Source organism: Spizellomyces punctatus (genome assembly GCF_000182565.1).
Source record: "Spizellomyces punctatus DAOM BR117 chromosome Unknown supercont1.24, whole genome shotgun sequence".
NCBI classification, from domain to species: Eukaryota; Fungi; Chytridiomycota; class Chytridiomycetes; order Spizellomycetales; family Spizellomycetaceae; genus Spizellomyces; species Spizellomyces punctatus.
Genome location: NW_015971560.1, coordinates 24,088 through 50,834, shown reverse-complemented (window position 1 = coordinate 50,834; position 26,747 = coordinate 24,088). Strand labels below are relative to the sequence as shown.

The 26,747-nt window shown below is 48.5% G+C and overlaps 8 protein-coding genes across 9 annotated transcripts; 4 read left to right on the top strand and 4 right to left on the bottom strand.

Moving 5' to 3' along the window:
• Window positions 1-1,146: 1,146 nt before the first annotated feature.
• On the top strand, window positions 1,147-7,332 carry SPPG_08666 (SKI complex RNA helicase subunit SKI2). Its single transcript, XM_016756813.1, has 29 exons — window positions 1,147-1,252; window positions 1,315-1,436; window positions 1,501-1,622; window positions 1,814-1,937; window positions 2,175-2,289; window positions 2,347-2,433; window positions 2,499-2,549; window positions 2,614-2,738; window positions 2,817-2,897; window positions 2,959-3,084; window positions 3,149-3,294; window positions 3,371-3,602; window positions 3,663-3,769; window positions 3,834-3,971; window positions 4,047-4,254; window positions 4,316-4,508; window positions 4,576-4,673; window positions 4,742-4,889; window positions 4,955-5,046; window positions 5,109-5,297; window positions 5,360-5,545; window positions 5,603-5,765; window positions 5,835-5,950; window positions 6,010-6,106; window positions 6,169-6,299; window positions 6,368-6,547; window positions 6,611-6,763; window positions 6,829-7,009; window positions 7,075-7,332. The coding sequence occupies exons 1-29, from the start codon at window positions 1,180-1,182 to the stop codon at window positions 7,230-7,232; spliced, it is 3,942 nt and encodes a 1,313-aa protein (XP_016603946.1). The 5' UTR covers window positions 1,147-1,179; the 3' UTR covers window positions 7,233-7,332.
• Window positions 7,275-7,946, bottom strand: SPPG_09565 (uncharacterized protein). The gene is made up of 2 exons (XM_016757741.1): window positions 7,716-7,946; window positions 7,275-7,638 (listed from the first exon to the last, which is right to left on the bottom strand). Exons 1-2 carry the CDS (start codon window positions 7,924-7,926, stop codon window positions 7,598-7,600), a joined length of 252 nt encoding a protein of 83 aa, XP_016603945.1. The 5' UTR covers window positions 7,927-7,946; the 3' UTR covers window positions 7,275-7,597.
• A 110-nt stretch (window positions 7,947-8,056) lies between these two features.
• SPPG_08665 (uncharacterized protein) lies at window positions 8,057-12,070 on the top strand. Its single transcript, XM_016756812.1, has 6 exons — window positions 8,057-8,284; window positions 8,446-8,511; window positions 8,711-9,105; window positions 9,181-9,523; window positions 9,588-10,325; window positions 10,390-12,070. Exons 3-6 carry the CDS (start codon window positions 8,845-8,847, stop codon window positions 11,913-11,915), a joined length of 2,868 nt encoding a protein of 955 aa, XP_016603944.1. The 5' UTR covers window positions 8,057-8,284; window positions 8,446-8,511; window positions 8,711-8,844; the 3' UTR covers window positions 11,916-12,070.
• A 1,314-nt stretch (window positions 12,071-13,384) lies between these two features.
• Window positions 13,385-16,804, bottom strand: SPPG_08664. 2 transcript variants are annotated; one of them, XM_016756811.1, is made up of 6 exons: window positions 16,453-16,804; window positions 15,602-16,372; window positions 15,280-15,528; window positions 14,462-15,203; window positions 14,100-14,394; window positions 13,385-14,046 (listed from the first exon to the last, which is right to left on the bottom strand). In XM_016756811.1, exons 1-6 carry the CDS (start codon window positions 16,702-16,704, stop codon window positions 13,449-13,451), a joined length of 2,907 nt encoding a protein of 968 aa, XP_016603943.1. In that variant the 5' UTR covers window positions 16,705-16,804; the 3' UTR covers window positions 13,385-13,448. The 2 variants fall into 2 exon arrangements, with proteins under 2 accessions (XP_016603943.1, XP_016603942.1); XM_016756810.1 differs by having other exon boundaries at window positions 13,385-14,035.
• Window positions 16,805-17,284: 480 nt separating this feature from the next.
• Window positions 17,285-18,359, bottom strand: SPPG_08663 (uncharacterized protein). Its single transcript, XM_016756809.1, has 2 exons — window positions 17,772-18,359; window positions 17,285-17,665 (listed from the first exon to the last, which is right to left on the bottom strand). The coding sequence occupies exons 1-2, from the start codon at window positions 18,309-18,311 to the stop codon at window positions 17,381-17,383; spliced, it is 825 nt and encodes a 274-aa protein (XP_016603941.1). The 5' UTR covers window positions 18,312-18,359; the 3' UTR covers window positions 17,285-17,380.
• A 281-nt stretch (window positions 18,360-18,640) lies between these two features.
• Window positions 18,641-21,654, bottom strand: SPPG_08662 (uncharacterized protein). Its single transcript, XM_016756808.1, has 3 exons — window positions 20,668-21,654; window positions 20,464-20,601; window positions 18,641-20,397 (listed from the first exon to the last, which is right to left on the bottom strand). Exons 2-3 carry the CDS (start codon window positions 20,557-20,559, stop codon window positions 19,024-19,026), a joined length of 1,470 nt encoding a protein of 489 aa, XP_016603940.1. The 5' UTR covers window positions 20,560-20,601; window positions 20,668-21,654; the 3' UTR covers window positions 18,641-19,023.
• A 1,454-nt stretch (window positions 21,655-23,108) lies between these two features.
• SPPG_08661 (uncharacterized protein) lies at window positions 23,109-24,351 on the top strand (the record flags this gene model as incomplete). Its single annotated transcript, XM_016756807.1, has 2 exons — window positions 23,109-23,111; window positions 23,337-24,351. The coding sequence occupies 2 exons, from the start codon at window positions 23,109-23,111 to the stop codon at window positions 24,219-24,221; spliced, it is 888 nt and encodes a 295-aa protein (XP_016603939.1). The 3' UTR covers window positions 24,222-24,351.
• A 1,033-nt stretch (window positions 24,352-25,384) lies between these two features.
• On the top strand, window positions 25,385-26,096 carry SPPG_08660 (uncharacterized protein; the record flags this gene model as incomplete). The annotated part of the gene is made up of 2 exons (XM_016756806.1): window positions 25,385-25,644; window positions 25,706-26,096. The coding sequence occupies 2 exons, from the start codon at window positions 25,385-25,387 to the stop codon at window positions 26,094-26,096; spliced, it is 651 nt and encodes a 216-aa protein (XP_016603938.1).
• Window positions 26,097-26,747: the final 651 nt, after the last annotated feature.

Here is a 26,747-nt window from a genome sequence, read left to right as displayed (position 1 = left end):
ATGGTTCAAATGTTGAACCCATGTTCCGCGTCGAGAGTGGTGGGGGGAGGCGGGGAAGCTAGCGTGGGAAACTGCCCTTTGGAAAGAAAGGGGCAAAGCCATAGCGGTGCGGGGCAGATATATGGGTCAAGAAAGGAGAAAAGCATCGTTAGCGAATCAGTTGACGCATGAAAGAGTAAAGTAAAGCTCATGCTACGAAGGTCACATCAGAGCATGCGGATATCATCATGTTATCAGGTGGGGCGTTGCCTCATCCTTTATGACCTTCCATGCATCATGCATCGCTGGTTGTAGCAACGTACCGTATGCAAATGCCGTCCAACCGACGACTCGCCTTGAAGATGATGGTGGGGGAGAAGAAAGGAAAAACAAGCGTTGGAAACTGGGCCTTGGAAGAAAGAGGCAAGCCCGTAAAGGTGCGCGGCAGATATGAGAAGAAGAAAAGACAAAAGCTTCGTTAGCAATCAGTTGACGCATAAAGTAAAAATAGGTCATGCTATGAAGGTCACATCAGAGCACAAAGCTTCGATATAATCATGATATCAGAGATCGTACTTCATCCTTTGTGACCTTTCATCATGCATCTCTGGCTGTAGCAACGTACCGTATGCAAATGCCGTCCAACCGATGACTCGCCTTGAAGATGATCGTGAGGAGAAGGAAGGAAAAACAAGCGTGGGAAACCGCTCTGGAAGAAAAAAAACGTCTTTATAAAGGGTTGGTCGCTATGGGAACATTAATGAGTCAGCTGACAGACGGCGTAAAGACCTGCAAATGAACATTTATCAACTGCAAACAAGTGTCTATCTATCAAGGCAAAACGCTTCCATCTACATTGAGATTGGACCAGATCTTGTTTACGATATGGTAATGGTATCAGAGTCAGCCTGAAGTATCATGTTATTAGCGATACAAAGCATATCTGATGGTATATCTATTTTCCTATGTATTTGTAGTGCATGTTCATCTAGTCGGCAAGTGCGTGGGAAAAAGAAGGAGGAAACTGGTTATTGATTATTAAATCTGATCGGGAGGAGGCAGACGCGTTCATTTCATTATGAGATATATGGGTCATGTGAGATCACGTTATCCAGCGATCTGCCTGCCAGCTTGCCAATTGGCATTACCACTTTGGACTTGTTCATTGCCGTATCGTTTTTGTTTGTTTGGTTTACAGCCATGGCACAAGCTGCTGGTGAACAAAACTTTTTGGACCTTTTAGCAGAACTGGAAAAGCAACCTCCAGGGTCTGGTATGATTTGCTTGGAACTTGACATGTGCTCTACATTGCATAGACTTATGACCGAATTGTAGCACCTGCCGTAGAAAACCGAATACCGTTTGATTTTCTTGAGCTTGGACGCTCAGGGGATGTTGCCATTGTACCGGATGAGGAAAGGCACAGGCAGTTGGGTGTGCCACACGAGAGGACGACTGTATGATGCAAGCGTTGTTGGTTGATAGCCGCAAACAATTCATTTGTCACTGCTTAATTTATAGCTTCCACTGGGTCTCGGCCCTTTCGATGCGGAGACGGTTGATGATATTAAAAGCGACCTTGCGCAAAAGTATCTTATGCCAAAACCAACTCTAGACGATGACATGTTAGATAGAGCTCAACGGTATGCATAATGCCCGTGGACCTAATGCTCCCTTGTCATGCATGGCGCTGTGGAGAATATCTTTCGATTTCTTCTCACGCCCGACAAAGGGTGAGCCTTTCCCCGTGGATGAACTCAGCCGTGGGTAACCCATGTGGGAGGCTCTAGAGATATAGACACCCGCACTTGACTCCCAATTAACTCTCGTTCAGTTTCGTGGATCGGGAACCAGATTGGTTGAGCCTACTTCATGTTGAGCCTTCAAAGCGGCGGACGGACTTGAAGATCAAACGCGATGTTGTTACAGGGGAATTGGACTTCTGGAACTGGGAAGAGGTAAGATTCCCTTGTTCTTGATTGCCGTTAGATAGGTATAGTTCGGCCGGCTAGATGCGTGGAAAAAGTGGGTCACATATGCGATCCATGCGTGTCAGATGGCGCATTGCTATTATGATCTAAATTAGTTGCACTGATTGACCGATTTGTGAGAGATATTTATCAAAATATACATGTTGTTTAGAATGGGTTATGGAATACATTCTGATTTGGTTTTCGTTTCTTCTTTGCGTGCAGGTCATTCTTCCTGACCATGCACTTACAGCAAAGAACTCCACTTCAGTTCACCGCGAACCGGCGGGAATCTCGGACTTCGTGAGAGGACATCCCACAAATTTGCCCTTTGCCCCAGGTCCGCTGATTTTGGTCTTTTGAACCTGGTGTGTGTTCTCAGAGCAACTTTCTGCAGGTGGGCTGGAAGCAGTGACACTGGTCGAAGATGAGCCCCTGGAAGAGCTGGAAAAGCAGTTGGAGGAATTATTAAAGTTTGACGAAGGTGAGCTGCTCGGAATGGTAAATGACTGTATCATTCTCGTAACCATGATCACCCTCTCTTTCTAGATGACCTCCTCATGGTACCGCCTGGATTCGATCGTGGCCTGATATTAAATGGTACTCTTTAGCCAGGTTTCCAGTCTCGGTCAGTCTTATGTTGACCAATCACTGCTATGGCCAGACCAAGCTCCAATGATCGCAGCGCCCAGAAAGACGATGCTCAACATTCAAGAGATTCTGACTGGTGGAGACGATTTGGCATTCGAATTTCTTAAGGAAGAAGGAGTGAATATGCCTACCGAGCCGGTGCGTCATCCACCATAATGATCAAGAAGTAACCTCTAATTTTCTTACCACGACACCGTGTGCCGGCTGGATTGACAGGAAGCGACATCTCAACAGGAGGAGAAGATCTCACCCTCCACCGAGGAGGGAAACGAGGTAGACGAACTCCTTCCAGATAAGGTACACACATCATGTTGAATTTAGACGGTTGATTAGGGGACATCTTGCTTACTTTGCTCAGCCGGAAGGTCTACCCCTTCCTCCACCGAGACCCAAGGCCATTGCACACAAAGAATGGGCGCATGTTGTGGATATCAATAACGACTTTCCAGACTTTTACGACCTTGTGCCGGAACTTGCGCATGAGGTAACCCAGAGTTCCGATATTTTCATCTTTCGGTTCGCTAATCTCATTAATCATCTGCCTTCAGTTTCCATTTGAACTCGACGTTTTCCAGAAGCAAGCAGTGTACCATCTTGAAAATGGTGATTCAGTGTTCGTTGCTGCACATACTTCCGCTGGAAAAACGGTGGTGGCTGAGTATGCGATTGCGTTGGCTCAAAAGCATATGACTCGGTACGTCCTTTAGACGCTACATTGCTTTGCCGTTTGCATTATGTTCGGACACTTTGTAACAACCGGATTTCAATAGTGCAATTTACACATCGCCCATCAAAGCCTTGAGTAATCAAAAGTTTCGCGACTTCCGCACCACGTTCGAGGACGTGGGAATCCTTACGGGCGATGTGCAAATCAAACCTGAAGCTAGTTGCCTTGTCATGACAACAGAGATTCTGAGAAGTATGTTGTATCGGGGGGCCGATCTGATTAGGGATGTGGAATTTGTCATTTTTGATGAGGTCCACTATGTGAATGATATTGAGGTAAGCGAGTTCGCGAGATTCTCTGCTCAAGCAAATTGTGGGCTTATAATATTCTTTTAGCGGGGTGTCGTGTGGGAAGAGGTCATCATCATGTTACCCGCCCACGTCAATCTCATTCTATTGTCGGCAACTGTACCAAATACCAGAGAATTTGCAGACTGGGTTGGGTAGGATCACAACTATACGACCTAATGGTTCCATACAGCTCTTGACTCTTTCTCTTCCTGGCAGGCGAACAAAGAAGAAGGATATTTATGTGATATCCACGGCGAAGCGGCCTGTTCCACTTGAACATTTCTTATACGTACCGCCCTCAGATAAAGATTTACATAAGATTGTTGATGCTCAAAAGAAGTTCTACGTCAACGGGTAAGTGTCGTAGGCCTATATTTCGGCAGCGTACTCGTAGAATATGATGTATGACGTACGTGGCATCCTTTACAGGTGGAAGACGGCTCAGGATGCTTTAACGGGACGAAAGAAGGAAGTACCTAGAGTGGCTCCTGGTGGTGCTGCACCCCGTGGTGGCCGAGGAGGTGCTCGAGGAGGTGCTCGGGGAGCTCACAGAGGCGGAGGGGGAAGCGGAGCAAATTTTGTAAGCGCAGGAGGTGGACGTGGAGGAGGACCAAATGCTAGGGCTTCGGGACAGACGGTAGGTACCAAACGAAACTGCATCCTTGACGTGGTCCGAAACTAATGTCACTCGGTATTAGGATCGCAACATGTACGTCCACATGCTTGGACTCCTCAAAAAAAAGCAACTTCTTCCCGTGATTATCTTCACGTTCTCCAAGAAGAGATGCGAAGAATATGCCAATGGACTTGTCAATGTCGACTTTACGAGCGGTGCTGCAGAGAAGAGTGAGGTGCATGTTTTTATTGAGAAATGCGTGTCGAGGCTGAAAGGTACGCGGGTGAACAACGCTAGTTGAACTAAGGCACATTCACTCATAATTTCATCTGACCTCATCAGGAACCGATAAAGAGTTGCCGCAGATTTTGCGAATGCGAGACCTGCTGAGTCGCGGGATTGCGGTACACCATGGCGGCTTGTTACCCATTGTGAAGGAGGTATGTCCTTTTTATGCCAAGTGCCGCCAGGAGTTCCAGTGTATATCAATTACATCTTGTTTGTGTAGATGGTGGAGATTCTCTTCACTCGTGGACTGGTGAAATGCCTGTTTGCTACAGAAACCTTTGCGATGGGCGTCAATGCTCCAGCCCGTTGCGTTGTCTTCTCTTCGATAAGAAAACACGACGGCCGGTCGTTCCGTGACCTGTTACCTGGTAGGATCGGTGTAGTTTGCTACCAGTTTGGTTCATCGCGTTGCTTATCAAGAATTTTGCGGTAGGTGAGTATACCCAAATGTCTGGCAGAGCTGGGCGACGTGGACTGGATGATACCGGAGTCGTGATTGTGGCCTGTAACGATGAAGTCCCTGACGTAAGTATGGATCGAAGGAGAGACTTTACAGCAATATGTAATATTTGTTTTGTGCAATCTAGACTACCACACTCCAAAAGATGCTCCTTGGTCCTCCCACGAAGTTGGAGTCACAATTCCGCTTAACTTATAACATGATCTTGAACCTCCTCCGTGTGGAAGCGCTCAAAGTGGAGGAAATGATTAAGCGCAGTTTCTCTGAAAATGTTGCTCAAAAGCTGCTACCGGAACAACAGAAACTGCATGCTGAGGTTGGCTTCTGGACGCGTTGCGCATTGTTTATGATTGCAGCATTTACAAAAGCACTTTGTAGACGACCCAAGCGCTTTCGACGCTTGACAGACTCGCCTGCGCGATTTGCGGACCTGACATTTACCAATACTACGATCTGTCAAGTCGGATAGTGCTGCTTCAGCACGAGCTCCGTGAGAGGATCATTAAAACTCCAGTTGGCGCAAAGGCGCTAGCCGTTGGCCGAGTTGTTGTCGTCAACAGCAGTGTAAGTGTCGTGCTATGACGTAATTCATAATACTCAAAAGTCTTATTCTTTACTCAGTTTTACAGGAATTCTGTCGCTGTGATTCTTGGTACAGGAGCAGCTCTTGAGGGAGGAAGATCGTTGCCGACGATGGGCACTCGTGGCGCGGACTCAGATAGGAGCTATGCAGTTCTGATTTTGACCATGGCGCGGGAGGAGCATCCAGTTTCTACTTTTAAAGGTATCGACGTCGTTTTGACCGAAAAAGATCAACTCAGATTAATATTCCAATGTATCTTCATCGGTCTAGATATGGCGCCATTGCCAGTGACGCGTGTATCTGTTCCCCCAATCGGAAGAATCGACCAGGTGGTTACCACCGTTCCCTATACAGATATTGCCGTCATTACAAAGTTGCAGATAAAGGTGAGACACATGTTCAGGTCACTTGTCAGATGTTCATGTCGAGTAACTCTGTCATTAAGGTGGACGCGGACATCATCTTGAAAAGACGGGACCGGGATGAAATGTCCAGATCTGGGCAGCAGCTTCTCCGGTTGGCTGAAGAGATGAACGAGGGTGGTAAGTTGGTCTGCAAAAGTTCCATTGCGCAAAGGTCAGGTTACTCAATACATTCTCTAAAGTGGAGATCCCGGAGCACGACTGGAGCAAGATGCGGGACCTCGACTTTCAAGAACGATATCGAGAGAAGGAGTCTCTGATGAGACAGCTGGACTCCTTCCAGTGTGTCCGATGTCCTGATTTAATTGAACACGTACGTGCTAAATGAGAAACACCCGCAGGAGCTTGGAATTTAATTCTGTTTATCATTTCACTCTATAGTACGCACAAGTTTACAACGAACGGCTGTTACAACAGCAAGTTGCAGAACTCGCGCACTCGATTTCCGACCAGAATCTTGAGTTACTTCCGGATTATCATCAACGAGTAGATGTTCTCAAGGTTTTGCGGTTTGTGGACGAGAACGGGACAGTGACGATCAAAGGACGCGTGGCCTGCGAGGTTTGTGAACGTTGTGTCTTGAGAATAACATGATGAGTACTAATGTTATAATACCACCACTAGATAAACACCGCAGACGAACTCATTTTGACAGAGTTGATCCTGGACAACGTGCTTGCCGAATACGAACCTGCTGAGATTGTTGCGCTATTGAGTTGCTTTGTCTTCCAGGAGAAGACCCAGAGTGAGCCAGTTTTGACTCCCAGATTGGAAACGGTGCGGTGCAAACCTGTTCTTCCACTGTCGTCAATGAGAAGGCTAATCCACATGTACCACAATAGGGAGTCAAAACCATCATTGAAATTGGCACCCGAGTCGCAGAAGTGCAACGTAATTGCGGACTAGATGTGCGCTTGGAAGATGTGATGGCGGGTCTGAAATTTGGATTGGTGGAGGTCGTCTATGAATGGGCACGTGGATTACCTTTCAAACATATCACAGACTTGACAGACGTACTGGAAGGTATATGTTGACAAGATTGTTTCCACAAATGATTGTGTTTGTTGACGCCCTGCTTCTCCTTCCAGGTTCCATCGTCCGCACCATTGTACGGTTGGAGGAAACTTGTCGTGAAGTGCAGGGGACAGCTCGCCTCATTGGTGACGCTAGTTTGTACAAAAAAATGGAAGAGGCTAGGGAGAGCATTAAGCGAGATATCGTATTTGCAGCTAGTTTATACTTTTAAATCATGATTAGCTAGACTATACTTTCAAATCATGATCAAGGATAGGTGTCATTTACATATATTCATGGACACTGTCTAAATTTACATTCCAAATATTCGTACCCTCCGCATTTGTATTAGGGCTATCCTTAGGTTTCTGATGTGTGATCTGCCCTGAAGCCTTGCCTACCCTTAGTAAACCTGGCGGATCCCCCATTAACAAGGATATGACCAATGACTATTGCCGAACAGTCCATAAAAAGCACTGACAGCACACATGGGTGCCACAATCATAGTGACAGCACATTGCGAATGCCTTGTTATCGACTGTCATTTAGCTCCATCAACGTTGGCCAGCGTTTTAGTCGTTTCCTCCTATCGTTCCATCACGAGGAGCGGAAAAATCTTCGCATCAAGTTGATGGTTACTGTACAAAAGTATCCATCAGCAACGAGCTTAAAGAGGAAGCTCTACGATATGTGTATGATTTCACCGTATGCATACCATATCGTCCCAGCATTTTCGCAAGCATAGGGATCAAGACAGGGACCATGAGGATGACCAACTTGGTCGAGTCCAACTCAGTTTCACCCGCGTCATCATCTGACTCTGAGCCTTCCGTCCATTCCGATTCCTCTTTCGTAGAGTGTGTTACGTGTTGAACTGCAGCTAGTCGTTGACTTAACGTGTCCAGAATCCCCGGGGACGTTGACATTGCAGCTGTCGAGAAAGCATCTGGCCGTGTTGGGGGGGCGGAGAGTTGACAAGTTCCTAATCATACATGACTGTGCCACAAGACCATAATATACGACAGGCTGGCGAAGGTTTTGGCCCGCAGAGCTCTGGAAAAGTGTTTCTTCCCCCCCACCAACGCTGTCGATTTTCTTGTAGATTTAACTCCCAATACTCCCTTGCGTCTTCTTGGACGTTTGAGAACGTGCTGATAGTCAAGAGTGGTGCTGCACGCATTTCCTTTTTTTTTTTACAAGAAGAGATACTCTGTGCATTTTTTGGGACCTTGGAGTTTGCTGCGTAAGAGTGTACGAGACTGGCATTCTAACAGTTTACCCAAGGTGAGATATGGCCGGTGGAAGAAAAGAGTTGGAATCATATTGGTGGGGATAGCCAGGAGCATATAGAAATCCGCTCTGGGACCTTGTTTTGATTCGCGGCACGGATCTCGAAATTGTGCGTCCTTGTTCTTACCATGCGTCTCGTTACACGCTGTTTTCAGATTTGCAAAAGTTTTGGTCTCGGTCCGGGATAGGATACTTGTGTATCAACATTGGAACTTTTGACGGTGAGTAAACTGTAATGTTTGGGCGGTAAAAAGAGTTGCAATTTGGCCGAAGTTGTGTACGGCATGCCCGCGGCCCAATCCTGCTGTGTTTTGTATCAGTTGTTAGGTTGCAGACGGCGAAAGGCACTATTGCTGTCGCGGCACGGATTATCTTGAAGCAATCCTTTTCTTCTAAACTGGTCTATCTTCTACTGCGCAGCATCCGTCTTTTGCGGTGGCCTTGGGCGTATGCTCGGATTGAACACATCGCGGGCGACGTCGTGTATCGGATCCTGTTTCGAGGGTGCAGGGCCACACGGGGAACCTAGATCTTCCCTGTAGGGGAGTTCAACGATGGGACAAGCCCAGAACAAAGAGCCATTAGAGACAGAGACCATCAGCGAGGCGCAGCACAGCAACTACGACAGCGAGATCGCAGAGGATTACTCGAGTATTAAATCAGAGCAACCTTGGTTATCGCCTCCGAAACGTCGTCGATCTAGAAGCCGGAATAACACGCAGCCTTCGTACACGAAGCCGTTGTCACCTGGTACATCTTCCACTCCGCTTATCAGCCTTGATATAGCCCCTGTAGAGCATAACGCTAGTTTTACGGTGAGGAAGCGGTGCTACATGGCTGAATAGATGTGTCAATTATTGCTCAAATCTCATCACTTTACTCTTTGAAAGAACGCAGGAAAGTCACTTTTTTCACCCGTCAGCGAGGGATCACTAGCCCGAAGTAGTCCCGGTTCTCCACACGGACTAGGATTATTCAGTTTACCATCCCACCAGCGGACGAAGCGAGCGGGCTCATTTAGCACGGATCTTCCCCTACACGGAGACGCAAAGCATAAGCCGTCCCTTGTTCACTGGACACACGTTCCTACCGTCGCATCTTCTGTTGTGGGAAAGGCGATTGTGGACAAGATAGAGGAACCGACTCCGATTGGACCAATACCGAATCTGGTAGCGAGGATGTCTTTTGAGGGACAGCTTCAGGCACCACCAGTCGACGCTGTGCCAGGCGCTGGTAAGTCACAAAAGGTAGACGTATTACGCGCTGCATAGTTTTCACCAACAATTCAAATGAATAGCGGAACCAGGATCACCTGCGGGTCCAATACAGAAAGGGACTGGGGGAATGGTGACTGACAGTTCTTCTGTTATGCCAGAGCCAGGCGCTAGTGGTGCGAAAGGAACGGACTCTAGCCTGTCCATGCAAATCAATTGTAATTTTGCATCAACAGCAGGGCCAGCCACTAGCGAAAGTGCGCAAGCGATGCCCAAGCCCGGCTTTGCTATGTATCCAGCCGCGAACGGTCTTCTGCAATCACAGCCTCCACATTTCCATGAAGTGACGGATGCCCAAGGCCGTGTAGTTCAGCATTCATGTTCGGGGTGTGCATGGTGGAGTCCGACGCCGATGGTGCAAACAAGTTCGCTCATTCCGCCTTTTGGAAATATGAATCAGCAAAAGCAGTTTACCGGAGCAGAGACGAAGGAACAGTTGACAGGTCGAATGGGGCCAAGTGGAACGGACGATACTTCCAACGTGGATATTAGGAAGCATGCATCGTCTGCGTTTTTCTCCAATAGCATTCCTAGCACGGCTTGGACTGGCAATTTCTATCAAGTTGCGTCGACGAGCGGGGAACTAGAGTCGGGAGCTGAGGGCCAGGAACTGTCTGGTCAGACGTTTCCTACCGGAGCGATGCCATTCTTTTCAACATTGGTAATGGATGGTTCCATGCAACCGAAAGGTGACTCCGACGAGCTTTCAGCCCAAGCCTTCACCTCTGGCGCAACTATGCCATTCTTTTCCGCAGCGTTTGGTAGGAATGAATGCTTATCTGTTTGTCTTCCGAGGATGGACATGCTGACATTGGAAACTTTCAGGTCCCACTGCTATGAAATCTTTTCCCACTGTATCAACGCCGCCTGCGGCGGGTATGGCCATCCCAACAGCGTTACCGCCTAACCCAGGCTACTCGCTTCCTGGACAAGGAGGAGTTGTGCCAGCCTCGAGTATTTCAAACGCGTCCCCCACAAACTCTAATCCCTTTTTCCCCCCTGCTCCTGTGACTCCACCCCGCGGCAGTATGCCTTCTGCCTTTGATTTGGCAAACTCTCCGCTCAGCCCAGGGTCGGCCAGCGGGTCGCTGTACCCGGGGATCCCCGGGGTATTCCATAAGCCGATCAAACCTTTGCCAAAGAAAAAGCTTCGACCTCCAGCATACCCGTCCGGATCCTCACCGGGCCGAACGTCGACGATTACTTCTCAGTCTGTCCCGGCGCCGACTTTGACTTGGACGGGACTGGTCGGCCAGCAGGGGCTCATGGGTGATAGCAGTTCAGAGGATGAAAGTCTTCGAAACAGCACCAACAGAACTAGTGAAGGAGTAAAGAACAAGAAACGAGCATTACCGGCTTCGTTGATGGGGAATGGAAATGGCGAGAATGAGGTGGTTAGTGCTGCAACGGTTTCAAATGGTTTTGGACGAAGTGGCTTTGATGGAGGGTTTAGATCTGTGGCAGCCAGTAATGGTTTAGGCGTTGGAATAGAGACGGGTGGGGTGAATGGGCGAGTCAAGTTTTCGATTCCTGGAGTGGATGACGGCGACCTTCCTCCGAGACCCAAAATTGTTGTTTCCCCCACAGAGATGAAATTTGAATTTGGGCAAACGGGAACCGGGGGAACATCAGCGTCTTCAACCAAGCCGTCTCCAAGTGATATTTCTGAAGCGAATGCCACGGCTGCAACGCAGGCGGAGGGAGGCTCCCCCACTTCAGTGGGTCCCAAACCTACGCCTGCACCCGCACAACCTCCCACCCCAGCCAACACACCCAGCGACGAGCTTGAGAAAGAAGAAGCCGACATTGATTATTCAGATATACAAGAGATTACAGATCTACCTGATCTACTGGACGACACAGAGTTGGAAAAGGTGTTGGCGATCGAAGCAGCGCATACCAAAGTGGTTCCCACGGGCGCGCCACCCGCAACCAAAGCTAAAAAGAAAAAGAAAAAGAAAGGGGGCGGTAACGCTGCTCAACAGCAGCAGCAACAACCACAACAGCAGCAGCAGCAGCAGCCGCAAACCACGACATCTGGTACACCCTCTGCTCCAACTGTGGGCACGACCGACAATTCCCGCGACAAACCCCCATCTCTTCCCTCCGAAACCTCCTCCGACGACAAGGACACGAACGAAACCATCCTCTCCACCTTTTCGAAACCGCTCATACCCTACCGGTACCGTCGCGCGCGCTACACGAACGCCATTCGTCAAATGGATAAACCTGGGGAATGGGTCTGTTTTTTTTGCGAGTATGAGCAGGCTTTTGGGGGCACTTTTTGGAGGAGGGGGGGTGGAGTGAGGAAGAAGAAGGAGAAGGAGGAGAAGGTGGATGTCAAGGGGTAGAAATTTGTTTTGTGTGTTGGTCGAAGACTTTAAGAGAGTCACTTTCTCCATTCAAGACTACACGTATTGCACCATAGATTGCCGTCAAAGACGCTTTTGCGGACGGAATTCTAACTTTGGATTTACCTATGCTGTTGCTAACTGCCCTGGATTTTGAGGGCAGAGCCTCTGCCTTCTCACTCCATGTATCCTCAGGAGTGGTAGCGTGATGTTCACATCTGACGCTACATGATAAGCAATTGTTTTCCGATGTCTCAGAACTTTCCAGTATCTGGAAAGTATCTTCAACCTCAATAATCGGCCCATGTTTCAGCGGCAAAAGAGCTGACCATCGCAGCTTCTCCACCCATCAGCTCGTTGGTGAAAGAGCTTTTGGTTGTCACCACAGCTGAGGACGCAATAGACCCACCTAATGAGCAGCCGTAGAAACAGCTTTGCACTGCTTTTTGGTAGCCCCCTCCAAAATATTTGAGAAGTCTTGCCGAGATCGACTACTGACGCACTCACCGTGGCGCGAATCCTTGGCTTGGGGCGAGCTTTTGGTTGATTTTGTTATTATGGTTCCTCTAAAAACTTACAAGATTTACAAATCATTTAAAACCAAAGGTTGCATCTGGAGTAGCTACTTCTAATTAACAGGTTGGGAATATTTCTCTGTCGAATTATGCTGTCTGGAAGTCTTGGCTGAGCGAGAAAATTGGTCCAAAGATTCCAATACTCTACTTGATTTCCCTCAAAGAATCTCATGTCACAACCTGACTCTAGTGAAATGGTTGAGATTGCTATCGAATCATAGCGGGTTTTCTGAGGGGAAGATGCAATTTCCTCTACGTAAACCGAATGTCCCGCTTGGCGAGCCCAGGAACAGGTCGCACAAGCTATATCTGATTCTGTGCCAATGTCGCTGACCGAGCCTACATCTCAAGTTTGCTTTGGATCGACAGAGCTGTTTATCAAAGCATTGTCGACCCTGCCGTTTCTTTTCCTTTCTTCTGTCTCTGTGTCGATTACTTTTCTTCTAGGATATTTTACGAATTCTTCTGTGGTGCATTGTTCTGACTCTGCCGTTTCTTTGCCTTCCTCTGACTATAACGTTCTTTGGCGGTGCTTGTCATACCACTGTCGGCCTACCGTTGTGGGGAAAAAGGACGGGAAAACTTCAAGGTAGTTCTGAAAAAAGGGTGATTTGTGATGATGCATGGGGAATTGGTGGTTTTACTGCATTTGTTTATCATTTCAGAGTTTGTTTTTAGCGATAGTTTAGACTAGAACGTGTACATGCCCATTATGAGTGGTCTATTGACCTATTCATACGACGAGCTGAGCCCTGGTATGAAACTGCATCTTGTATATTTTCAGGTCTTTTGTCAAGTCCGTTGAGTGCGTGGTTTCACAACTTGCTGCCTTTACCTGTAACATCTTTTATTCTTTGGCAGATTGGTCTTCAAGTGGTAGTATTGGTAAATAAAGAAAAATATATTATATGACCGTCCTTTTACAAAATGTCTTGCCATTCCCTAGATACAATAACCATCATGCATCACCCACCATCTTCATTTCTTCGTGTGCCTCCACAATCTCATTCTGCCCCCTTCTCCTCATCCAAACTCTCCACAAAAACTTGTACCCCTCCGCCGACGCAATATACACCAAGCAAGCCACAACGACCATCCCCCATTCCCATCCTATACCTTCATGCCGAAAGACGTATTGCGTGCCGGGGATATACAGCGCGGGCACGACAATGACCATACCGAATAGACAGCAGTACGCTAGGGCTTTGTTGGTTTTCCATCCGTGGAATGTGCTCTGTGTGCGGTGCCTGCATACGTAGGCATGGATAAGGATGGTCCAAGTGAGAGTGACAAAGGCTGTTGCACGCGCGCGGTAGACATCCCTACACCCTGCAATCGAATCATCGTCATCATGGTATAAATTGCATCCGTGGCCTAACCCATTTCCGAATGCGAAAATCCGGAGGATAAAGACGGCGAGAGTAAGGGATCCCATTGTGAGACCGTAGTATGTTATATCGAATATCATGTTGCGTGAAAAGAGGGTTGGTGTGTAGGCGTGGGACATCTGGGTGGGTTGTGGGGGTTCAATGCCGAGTGCCATGGCTGGAGGTGAACTAGAACATGTGTTAGAGTTGGTCTGTTGAAGCGAAAAGAAAGAAAAGCTTACCTTGTGACCATGTTGACAAAGAGGATTTGGAGGGGACTGAGTGGGTAAACACTCGTTCCACTCCCATCGACAAACGCCAATCCGATAATCAATGCAACGATTTCGGCTACATTGGTCGTCATGAGATGCAAGACGAATTTCTGGATATTACTAAAGATTCGCCGGCCTTGTGCGATGGCTGATACGATTGTTGCGAAATTGTCATCGGTGAGGACGATACTGGAGGCTTGTTTTGCTACGTCGCTTCCGGTGCCCATTGCGATACCTATTGGTGCTTTTTTGAGGGATGGGGAATCTAAACATGGTGTATGTTAATTGGAAGATTGGAGAGAGAAAGAATTGATGAAAACGAAGGAGCGTACCATTGACGCCGTCACCCGTCATGGCGGCAATCTTCTTCCGTCGGTCCAAGGCGTCAATCATACGGACTTTGGTATCTGGCGTACACCGCGCGACGACGAGAGGTAGTTCCGGTAATGCATCCACCTGGTCGCTTGTCAAGGCATCGAATTCGGGGCCCGTCCATGCACGTTTGGATTCCACTGCGTCCATACAGACGGTGGTGTGACTGCCACTCATATCGAGGATCCCCACCTGTTCTGCGATAGCTGCAGCTGTGCGGGGGTGGTCGCCAGTTAACATTCGTACTGTGATTCCCGCGCGGTGGCATGCTTGAACGGCTGAGGCCGTCTCGGGTCGCGGCGGATCATTGATACCCGCCCACCCCAACAGCATCAAATCTTTTTCCGTTGCGTCTCGGGTGGATGGTGTGGAGCCTAGACGTCGATAGGCGAGGCATAGAACGCGTAAACCTCTTGAAGCCATGTCGTTAACCTTGCCTGTGATTTCGGCACGTATGTGTTCGGTCAAAGGTGTTTCATCCCAGAGGCTTTTGCAGAGGGGTATGAGTGATTCTAACCCTCCTTTTGCGAATACGTATGCCGTGTTAGTTGGTTCGTGCATGTAGACGACGGACATGCGTTTCAAGGTCGAGTCAAAAGCATGTTCGGCGATGAGAGTCCAAGGGTGTGTTGGTGCGTCGGGTGTGCGGAGGAGGGCGGGTTTTCCGCTGGAGAGTTTGTGAGCAAAGACTTGGAGTGCGATCTGTGGAGTACGAGTGTGTGAGCATCAAGAAGCGATTATGTGATTGTTGCAGAGCTTTTGTAAGGTGTTCGCTTACCTCTGTGGGATCCCCGGTACCGTTCCATATCCCTTCCTCGTCCATGTGAATCGCGCTCGTGTTGCATAAGGCTGCACATTGGACGAATCGGGTCAGATAGTCTGGGAGCGTTTCGGTGATGATTGATGTGTGGTCCTCGCTTTGGATGGTTCCTGTCGGGTCCAGACCGGTCCCTGTGACGGTGTAAGTTTCTTTATGTGGGACGTAGAATTGTGTGAGGACCATTTTGCCTTGTGTGAGTGTCCCTGTCTGTTTGTGTATTTTGTAAGATTGGTTGGTTAACAATGCCGTTTTTATGCAGCAAAAAGTCCACGTTCAATACCTTGTCGGAACAAATATCTGTTGTCGACCCTAAGGCTTCCAAAGCCGCCAACCTCCGTACAATTGCCTTTTGCTTTGCCATCCTCCTGACCCCCAACGCCATGGTCAGCGTCACAACCGCCACCAACCCCTCCGGGATCATGGCAATAGCGACACTGATCGCATAAATGGACGCTTCTTGACTAAACACAAAGCCGTACACAGCGAATACAATGAGAGCCAGTATAATCGAAAAAACAAACAAGGCCAGCGCGAGGTGATTGAGTCGTTTTTGGAGGGGCGTGCTCGTCGGTTCGCTCGATTCCGAGAGGGATTTTGCGATGGACCCGATTTGAGTTTGCATGCCTGTTGCGACCACCACGGCTTTTGCTCTCCCTTTGACGACATTTGTACCCATATACACCATGCACAGTCGATCACCCAACGCAGTATCCATTTCAACCGCATCAACGGATTTGGATACCGGGAGGGATTCACCCGTCAGTAGCCCTTCCTCCACTTGAAGATTATAGACCTCGATCAACCGTGCATCGGCTCCAACGGCGTCCCCTTGTTCCAGAAAGAGGATATCGCCTGGTACGAGATCTTCAGACGCGATGGTCTCGGTTTGGCCGTTGCGGAGAACGCGGGAGGTGGGAGATGCGGTTTTTTGGAGGGCTTCCATGGTTTTTTCTGCACGGTATTCTTGGAGGAAGCCTACGATTGTGTTGAAGACGATAACAAAGAGGATCACGGCGGCTTCGAGCCAGTCTTGGATGGCCAGTGCGATGGACTAGCGATTTTTTGTTTATGTTAGATGGATGTTTGTACGAGGGCAAAGAAAGACGAGTTGGCGATGAAATGTACACTTACCATGGCAGCAACCAACACCACAGTCAACCCATTACATACTTGCCCGATCAACACCTTCCAAGCCCGGACACCCCCGGAGCCAACCAAGATATTGGCACCACATTCTTGTCGACGTGCGGTGATTTGGGGTGTTGTTAGGCCTTGAGAGGTGACGCCTAGAGATAAGAGGGACTGGGAGGGTGCAAGGGTGTGATGAGCGTGAGGGATGAGAGAGGTTTCCGATGTGTTTGTGCGTCGCAAATCTTTCAACATAATTCCTTGTGGGTTTTTGTTGGGGTGGGGGTTGGGGGATGAGGTGTTTATATATCCCTTGCTGATACATTTTAAGAGTAGATAAGGATATTCCGCAATCGGGTTTTTTCATGACGTTTATCTGCAGGATCGGAACTGCAAGGAAGTAAGGAATTCCTACTTTGAGGTCATGTGGCTTTAAGTTTTAAGGTTTTTGAGTTTGGAATGTTCTTTTCAGACGCCACTCGTCGAAAGACACGTGTCGTGATCCCGGATGCGGGTAAACCCAAAAAGTATCGCAGTTCTCGATAGGATATTTGATATCGGTGTTTTTATGCGTGTGTTTTGTTTGGGGTAGGAAAGCGATGATGTGGAATGTATTGCATATGACTCTATTTTGGCAATGTTTGCTTGCAGTTCGGTGCTGATGGTCGGTAGAGTTGTTTTTGTAAAGGTTTTGTAAAGGAGAACGGTGGGCGCAATTGAGGATGATTTTTGTGTGCAAAATTAGCGGACCATTCCGGAAGTTTGTTGTTATCGGTTGCCCGCAGGAACGTTTTTTTTTGTGTTTGTGAAGCATTGTGATATATCGAAATGGGAGTGGGCGATAAACAGTTTATTTTTCAACTGTACATTTGTAATGTATGCGATAACATGTATGTGATAGAGATATCCATGCAATAAACTGTAAACGGTTCTACCACAACCTCCACCACTTTTTTTCCACAACCTGCACATCGAAGACAGTCGCAGTCCGCTCACCTGTCCCCAACACTCTCTTCACAACCCGACATGCCACTGACCCCACAATAGGCCGTACATACTCATACACGGATCCAAGGATGGGAATCCCAGTCATGAGATCAATGATTGAGAAATCGTGTGTGTGGGATTGGATGCTTGTCGTGTATGCGAGTTTATGAGTCGATGGGAATCTGAGGGGAGGTAAGAGGGCGGGTTTGAGGTGAAGCGTTGTGGTTGTCTAATGAAAGAAGATTGGATCAATGCATGCAGTTGTAGAGATGACTAACGTGTGCGCCGGGGAAGGGCGAGATGCAAATGGCAAATACCAAAAACACAATACGTACATGAAAGAGAACAATAGGCACACCATTCACAACCCCCTCATAAACACCGTGAACGTCCAAATCCACACAGGTACATAGCGTCGGCAAGAGACTAAATACTTGCGCGAGATTTTTAGTCCCAGAAATGTGCAAGAGGGGCGTTGTGAATGTTGTTTGAGGGTCGTAGTGAACGAGCGCTGTGGATTGATTGGTTGGGGAGGAGGAATAGAGGGACTTGAGGGTTTGGATGAGGGCTGTGGGCGTGAGAGATGTATCGTCGGGCAGAGATGGACTGGGAGATGGAATTTTGACGGGTCCATCGGTCCATGTCCGTTGGCGGCTCCCCACTCTCAAACTCGACATGCTACGTGACATGCCATTCTTGTTTGTCATCCCACTCATTGTTGTGGCTGCAGACAAGGTTGGAGAGGAGGCTGGGGAACGCGTCAAGGCAGGCGAGACGGAGCGAACCGAGGTCTTGAAGGGAATAGAGAGCGAGCAACCTGAATCTCCATCGTCGTGTGCATTCAGACGACATCCTCCAATCCCGTATGCAGTCATGAGCAGAAAAGTAACGTATGTGTGTTATGCGTGTGTTTTTGGCAAGTGTAAAGTCAACGCGTAAAAATCACGTAATCTGATAAGCTTCTGTCCGCTCATTGTACATGTAATCACGGGCATCATCGTCCAAGTGAGTGCTTTACACACAAGAAAACACACATATATTTATTATTTCATGTACATTCTATTTACGGAAATCTTTCCTATGGGTCCCTCTGCATCCTCAAAAGAGTCGTGGGCTTGGGACCACTATAGCTGCATTACCCCCGGCGGCATGAACTCCGCCGTATCTTCCCAGGGTGAGAGACCTGAGTCTCTCTTTAGGGAAGTCCTTCAAGGCCTGCTGCGTATTGTGCACAACAAAGAGAATAAACCCATCAAGGAATCAGAGAAGCACCCCGCTGCCTCTATCAAGCGATGTGCGCTTTCGCTCAGCTCTCGACCCTACTTCCAGATGGCGCACTCCCAACCCAACCGTACGATCATTATCTGGAAGCGAAGTAGATGGCGGACTACCAGATGGCGCATTACCAACCCCAACAGTACGATCTTATCTGGAAGAACCAACATCTAGTCACCCCAAGCTATGCGCTCTGACTTGGTTTGTTGTTTGCGGTGCAGGGTGAATGAGCGGTTCCGCGGGACTTCCAGATTGCGCAATGCCAATCCCAACCGTACGATCATTCTGGAAGATCCCGCGTCATTCACCCCTTCAAGCGGTGCGCTGCCGCTTGCCAGGAGTATGTTGAGTAATTGAAGCCGGTAACGGCTCCAAGACACGATCGGATTGCCGGCGAGCACGAGACACACTCTGTTGAAGAGATGCCCAGTAGTTCACCTGCTCAACCATTCGTGCTTTCAATCTCAACATCTCCTCAACCGCATTCAACAAACGACATCTTTCATCCCAGATCGTCGGAAAATCAAACTTCAGCAGAGGAAGTATGATCGTCGCGCCTTCTGGGCTGCGGTTTGCAACGAAACCAACAACTTCAAAGGCGGACGTCTGTATACCATACACCTCTACCTTGGCAATCTTTTCCAGTTTGAGCAGATGAAAGTCATGATGCCGAATGACCTTATCCAAGGCATCTTTCATGCCCCGAATAAGCTTCACCCTATCACCTGTAACAGCTTTACGGTCCTGCCAAACTGTTACAGGTTTTGTCTCCCAAATGAGGATTTCCAAATCCATGGAATTCCTCACATGCACCGCCCCGTCCAGTTTGTGGCCAGACGGTTTGGCGTCGAGAGGGTTGCCCTCGCGCTGCATCCGCTCACTGCTACTGGATGAACAGGTTTCACCTCTCACCACTTCCCAGCGGCCCTCCCTTGCAAACAGCTTATCTATCAGCGGCACAAGGACATTGCTGGAAATCCACCCTTCCGACCTTATCTCAAGCAAAGGATTGACCTCGCTGTTGATAAAGAAGAGGAATTCACGCAGCAAGTTCTGAGCATACCGCAGCTCAGATGCATGTCCCTGCTTAATTGCCTCCTTGATAGATTTTACCAAGGGTCTTCTTGCGCGATAGAGATCATAAAGAGCATCTCTTGCCTTGGAAGACCCGGCGTGCTGTTTCTTGAGAAGGGTCCCTGGAACAGGAACAGCTTCGGATGCCGGCTCTTGGGCAACTCTCTCAGCTTCCGCTGGCGTCTCTTTGTTGAGCACGCTCTCAACATATGCTAGGACTTCTTCTGAGGTACGCGGGCTGCTAGTTTTCCTGTCACTAACGAACTCGCGCACCTGCTCTTTAGAGAGCACCGTTGGCACCAAAAGACTGCGGAAAGCACAATCCATGATACCGCTGGCCAAAAGAAGCCCTAGGGCAGCCCCGTTGCTCATGTGTGCCCTAATGCGATCACGATAAAGGGCAGGGAAGACATTAACAATGGCTTCCATTGCCCCCACGTGATCGCCGCCCTGCGCAGCAGACATAGAGTTGGACGCGCTGCCCATCTCAGCAGCGTCCTCCTCCGGATGGGCCCTCTTATTGCTAAGAGGGACGTTTGTTGTCTGCTGCTTAGCATGAGCTCTGGCAATTTTTGCCAGCGCTTCCGCAACAGGCCTTGAAGCCAGAATATTCTAAAGAGGTATAGGTTAGAAGGGGGGGGGGGCGAACAGAAGCCATCGCAGCGTTGCCTTACATACCCCCACCCGACCAAGTGTGCTCTTCGCGTTCTGCCTCACCACGAGGCTCTTGTCCTGGCTGCACACAGTAAGGGCGTCCTGTAGCTTGCTCTCCATATCCGCAATTGATTGCAGACGGAAGTACCGCGCAAACAGAACCTATAAGGTATAGAGACTGGTGTAAGCTAAACAGTGATATCAAATATAAAGCTCATTTCTTCATACCCCTTCCTCGTTACCGAGATAGCTCTTGAGCAGCCTTTCCCGCACATATTGGTGGGCGGTCTTGTTCCTAGATAAGGGGAGGAAGTTAGCATTGATTCAATCTCACGTCCCCTTATACATAGTTCTAATGGACACTGCGTCGATATATGGGCCGTGAGGTGCTGGCTACCCCGCCGCACGAAGACGCCTCAGCGGGAAACGTCCCCATGGACTGGCGTAGATACATTCTCACAGTTTTTTCATTCACAGATACGGGTCGACACGAAGTGCCGAGCTTTACGAATATGGCCAATAAACGCCCGCATCCCAACTTGAACGCCCAATATCCGCGCAGGCACCTGAGGCCCTTGTCAGCAAGACGCAGCCGAAAGGCCAAAATCAAGCTCTAGCATCGCCATGCATTTTGGGATCGATGCATCAAAAGACCGCCTGCCGCTATGTACCCTGCCGCTTGGTCAAAACCGCAGAGACCAGACGACCTAGTGATACAGATTAACCCGCGCGGGTGTTACAACAGGTGAGTGAACACGCCAATCCCTACTCAGGTCTGGTACGCAGTCCCTCCGTGTCGAGGTCACGGCTGTCCAGTGCGAGAGGATGTGCGGACCAGGCACAACGTCACACTGACCAGATTTTACGAACATGTGCACCAACATGAACGCCGCTCTCTTGAATAGCCGTCAGTCCCAACACACACGGAGGGGTCGATAAACGTCCACTTGAACCCCTCCCCAAAGTAAGCTTAACCCTCAAGCTTACCTCTTGTTGTTGGCGTCGGAGGAGCTAGAGGACCCAGCGTTGTTGTTGTTGTTGTTGTTCATGTTGTTCATATCTGTGAAAACAAAAAAAAGAAGGCTACAAAAAAAAAACACCCGGGTGAAGTCTGCAACGGAAACGAAGCGAAGAACGGAGAACTTATCAAAAAGCGAGAGGAAGCGAGAGGAAGCGAGAAGAAGCGAGAGAGCGATCCACACGAGAAGACAAGCGAGGGAAAGAGCGGGGGGGAAACGGAAACACGTCCTGCTTTTATATTCGGTCAACGCGTCGCGGGACTGCACACCATTCGGACTTACCATAAAAGGGATAATGAACTCTTAGGACATCTAATAGTATGACTGTGCCATGCAATCTTACTCCTGTTTACTTAATTAGGGTTAATCAACATTTGGCCCGTCCTGGACAACCATTACGTTATGTTTGCTCATCGTTCGTCTTCCAGATATGCCATTTCTGGCTTTATCAAAGCTGACGTAATCAGGCGATTTAGCGATAGTCTTTTTGGTTTTCAAGGTTTGTTATTTCTGGCCCTTGGTCTGAAAAAGAGTCGATGAACGAATCGTTGCCAATCGTTGCCAATGAACTTTAAGCCTACTCATCCTTGCAGAGCGGTAAAAGGAATCACACTCCCTTGAACTGAAGGTGTGCACAGACTCAGCCTACACTCAACCCTGAACCCACGTGGATTACGCCCAAGTTCCTCTCGTTTTGTTACTCATCTTCAGTCGTCTGCACTGCGGATTAAAAGATTAAAACGGAGGGCTTGGCTGCTGAAAAGAGCAATGCATGTGATGGGTTGTCCTGCGGATTGGTGTGCGTAGTAAAAGGGGGGAAAGAAAAAGTAGTAGAGCAGGGTTACCCATTGCATGCGCCAATGGCACTAAATGTCTTGTTTTTCTGCTTGTAAATAAATATTCAATCTGACCGGAGCTGTTTTGCTTCCATATTCCATTTCATGTTTGTTGAGATTCTGAAATCAGGATGGCTGGTCGATTCTTTTCATGTGCGCTACTTTTTCTGCTGGTATGTGGTGTGGGCAGCGATCACTGGATGAGTGGGGATCCAGGAACACATTGCTATACCTGTAAGTTAGCTCACACTTTCTCTAAACGGATTTGATGAGACCGCTCACACTTGAAAAAGACACAAACGATAATCCCTCGAACCCAGGAACAACTCTCCCCATCACAGGCGTCACCATCCACCTGAGCAACCTATCAGATCCCCAACCCGTCGAGACCAAACCCGTCGTCGCGAGAATGCGCGTGAGCTTTGATGCGAGATTTTATTCAGAGAATAATGGGATTGTGAGGCCTATGCCCAATTCGTCCAACTTTACGGATTTGTGTTTGAGGAGGGTTGCTCCGGGCGGACGACCGGCTTGTTCTGGGGACAGAGCTAGTATGACTGCTGGTAAGTATCCGCTTTACTGTGATCCTATTTCAGTGCAAAAGCTCATAGAGTACGCTTGTCCCATAGATAATTGGTATGTGCTTCTCAATATTTTTACAAGGCAAGCAAGATCTTACTCATAAAAGAACCGCTGTAGCTGCATCACACATCTCAACATCCATTTCTGCCGCCAAAATTATGTACGTCTTATATCCAGTCCCAACTGCCCCAAATACCTAATCCACTTGCAACATTCAGAGCGCCTGTGAACCATGGTACTACCAACCCAACGCCCATAATCTGAGCATCCCATATGTTCTCGCGACAGCGACGGAAGCGCAGGTGGGATTCCCGGAACAGGATTTTAGCGTCGGACCGATCCCGCTTGCGGCGGATACATGGACGGTGATTGGACATTTTACGGTTGGGAATATTCAGGTGCGTTCCTTGTTTGCGTATGTATTTTTGTGTTTTGCGTATTGATTTTTTTTTTTTCAAAGTGCGCTGCTGGGACTCGTTTGACCGTCCTCGCCGCTCCTCCTCCTTCCCCAGTCGCAAACGCGACAACGACAGATCCCGCGTCATCCACTAGTCTCCCCACATACGCAATCATCCTCATCACTCTCGGCGCGGTCCTTTTGGCGCTCCTACTCTGCGCGGGCATATATGCATTTACCAAACGGAATCGGAAAAAGGAAGAAAAGCGGTTTGCAATCGATGAGGAGGGGGCCAGTACGGTTGACGGCTCAGCGGGGCGGAGGGATCGCGAAATGGACTGGGATTGGTGGAGAGCGCGGATGTGGGAGGGAGACCCTGGCACGGGATATGCAGCACGTTCGGAGGGGCAGATGCCGGCAGCATTGCAGCAGCCAGTACATAGTCCGTCACCTATTCAAGCTCCCTTCCTTGCACCCATTCCACAACAATTCCATTCCGCCCAGCAACAACCACAGCAACAGCTGCAGCTGCAGCAGCAACCACAGCAACAACAACAACAGCAGCAGCTGCAGCTGCCGCAGCAAGTACAGCAACAGCCCTCGTTCTCTCAACAGCAACCCATACAGCAACAACCGCAGGTCCCTCCAACACCCCCGGGCTCACCCACACCTCCCAAACCAGAAAACTACGAAGGAGGAACATGGGCCTACATCCTCGACCCAACGCGCGGTACTCTCCCCATTTACATTCCACCCCCGCTTTCCCCAACTACGAGTTCTCAAGAACATTATTCGGCAAGCGTGTCACCCGCTGTTGAACACGCAAGTGAGCCCATAAGTGAACGAGGGAGTGAACAAGGTGATAGTAATGCTGATGGAGGTGGGTTGCGGAGTCCTCCGCCGCCAGAGTATAGGAGTATGACAGAGTATGCAAAGAGGGACCTGTGAGGAGATTGTGTGCGGTTTTTTTTTGGTTTTTCTGTTTTTCTGTGTACTATACTTGTAGGACTGGTGTCATTTGTTGAGGGAGCATTGTCCATATGTTCGATGATCTTTAATGCAGTTACCCATCACCCGATGGTTTTCATTTATACTGTCCAGTTTGTTTCATTCATAAAGTGCAACATAGTATTGTCTGGTTCAAGACACTAATAGAGGAATCTGTGTCATTAACGTGTCCCACGGTTGGCATGCGTTGATGTTGATCCAATATTGAACAATACACAAAGACTAAGTAGAGGAATCCATGTCATTAGCTCGTTCTGCTGTTGGCATTGCTCAATTTTTGGATATGTTGCATTCACTTGTTTTGTGACATCTTGAGGGAGCTTGGAGTATCCATGAAAACTTTTATCAACAGAGTAGTTTGTGATATGAACAGAATACCTGGGATGATCAGATAACGCAGTGCTCCTGTTCGAATTCTTCATCACACTAGATTTCTAGTGCATAGTGCAATCAAGACTTAACCCCAAACCGCAGGGGTCTCGATTGTAGTAAGGAAGGTTCACGGTAACAAAATAGACTTTTTGAGGAGACACGATATAAAGCTCTACGCAAAGCTACTTTGTTTATTTCGTGATCGAAATCATTTTTCAATCGATATCATGCCAAACTTCTTAGCCCAAACAGTAGCAAAAGCGGCCGCCCGACGACATCCGGGCACAGTGAACGTGCAAGGCTCTTCTACTGGAGCTGCATCGCAGCAACAGTCTGTGGAGACCGCCTTCCTCCAATACCAAAGTCCAGAGTCTTTGGGACAAGAGACAGTTATCTCAGCACAAAACTAGCGAAGATGCTCCTGCTTCGCAGCCAAAAGCGAAGGTGTCGGGGGGGTAAGTGAAGAGGCATGTTAAAGATTCAGACCTAGTTCGCAGACTAATCTGGTCACACATCCTTTGTAGCCGATGCCATGTTTGGAAAAATTACCCAAATTACTCCAGTATCGATGAACGACATGTTATTTGCTGCTCAGGAAACATGCAGCATTCTTCAAAAGTATAAGAAGCAGTTGCCCGAAAACGTAAGGAACCTTTGTCGCACCAAAGCGCTAACGAAGGAACAAGGTATGGAACTCATGCTTTTGCAAGTAAAAGGTGACTCTACTGACAATGCATCCATGGCATGTATTCGAAAACGTAGCAAACGCAATTCGTCAAAACCAAGATATTGACCCTGTCTCGCCAGCAGTCCTAAAGTTTCCAAACCGTCGGGCGGTTGCCATGTACGCAATTTTCGAGAATCTGTCCCGGAAACTTTACAAGTCGTACAATGCAAAAGGGTGGCCCGCTGGGCTCCAAAGGAGAAAGTTTAATGAGAAGCTAGTATCGAAATTCCGTTATAGCAAGCTTCTGGACACCAGGATCTGGCGGTAGGTAACGCACCTTTCAAATCCGTGTAAGCCCTAAAACTTTAACCCTAACCTATCTTAGTCAACATGTCCTCCAAAAGATGTACAAAATCGAAATCGCCGCATGGACCGTCGGTAAAAACACAACGCCTCTAAGTCGACTGGTCCAGTATGGCGAGTTTCTCGCGCGTTTGGCGGTCATCGTTGGCCCTGGTCTCCTTCTATGTAAAAACGGCAAAAACGGCTTCTCGGTTAACACCTTCCAGAGAATGAAAGAAAAGGAGAGGGTAGCCCTCTGGCAGCGGCTTACTGCCGACCCTGAGCGCACAGCATCGGCACGGCGCATCTTGGCTGACCAGGCTGTGTCACAGCAGACCTATCAACTGCGGAACTATATCTCGTTCACCGCCATACCACTTGCCAAATTGCTGGAGCGTGTGAAGCGCTTTCCTCCGCCGAAGGAATTGGATTAAGGTATTCCCTGCTCCGCAAACGTAACGAGATGGCTGACAGATTCAACAATGGTATGATGCACACTTTAAACCAACCTACATTTACACTCTCTGAATATTCGCCTTTTTGTTGTTCCCTGTGCCGCTTTGTACTCTTCAAGGGTGAGATCTCACTTGACTGGATGCATTTTTCTTGGACAAGCCTTCAGACCCAGGACGGGCGCTTCATACGAAGCTATCGTTTCGCTTTTCTTAGGACGATAAGTGCATTGAAATTGTATATCTTTTTGTAAAATTGATTGCGCCATTGCAAATACATCTTGTACATTATATCCCTACTGCTTCCTCTTGCAAACATTTGCAAAGGTTACCGCAGCTGACGCATTGGGCCAAAGCCATTGTGTATGAATCCTTTGTTAATGGGTTTTAGGAGGTTTCCCCCAGGCATCATCACACCGAATAAACAGCAGAGTCTTTGGTGTTTCTCATGTGCATCCATCCTTCATGCTTTGGGTTCCCATATGTATTTATCCATTTGCTTGTTAAGAGTATTTCAAGTACGTGGACATGCAACTCGCATGGACTGCCAGGACCTCCTTGTGTGATTATTTACAAGCACATTTGGTGGGAGCGCATCTTTATTTTTATGCATGCATTTCTGGTGACCAACAA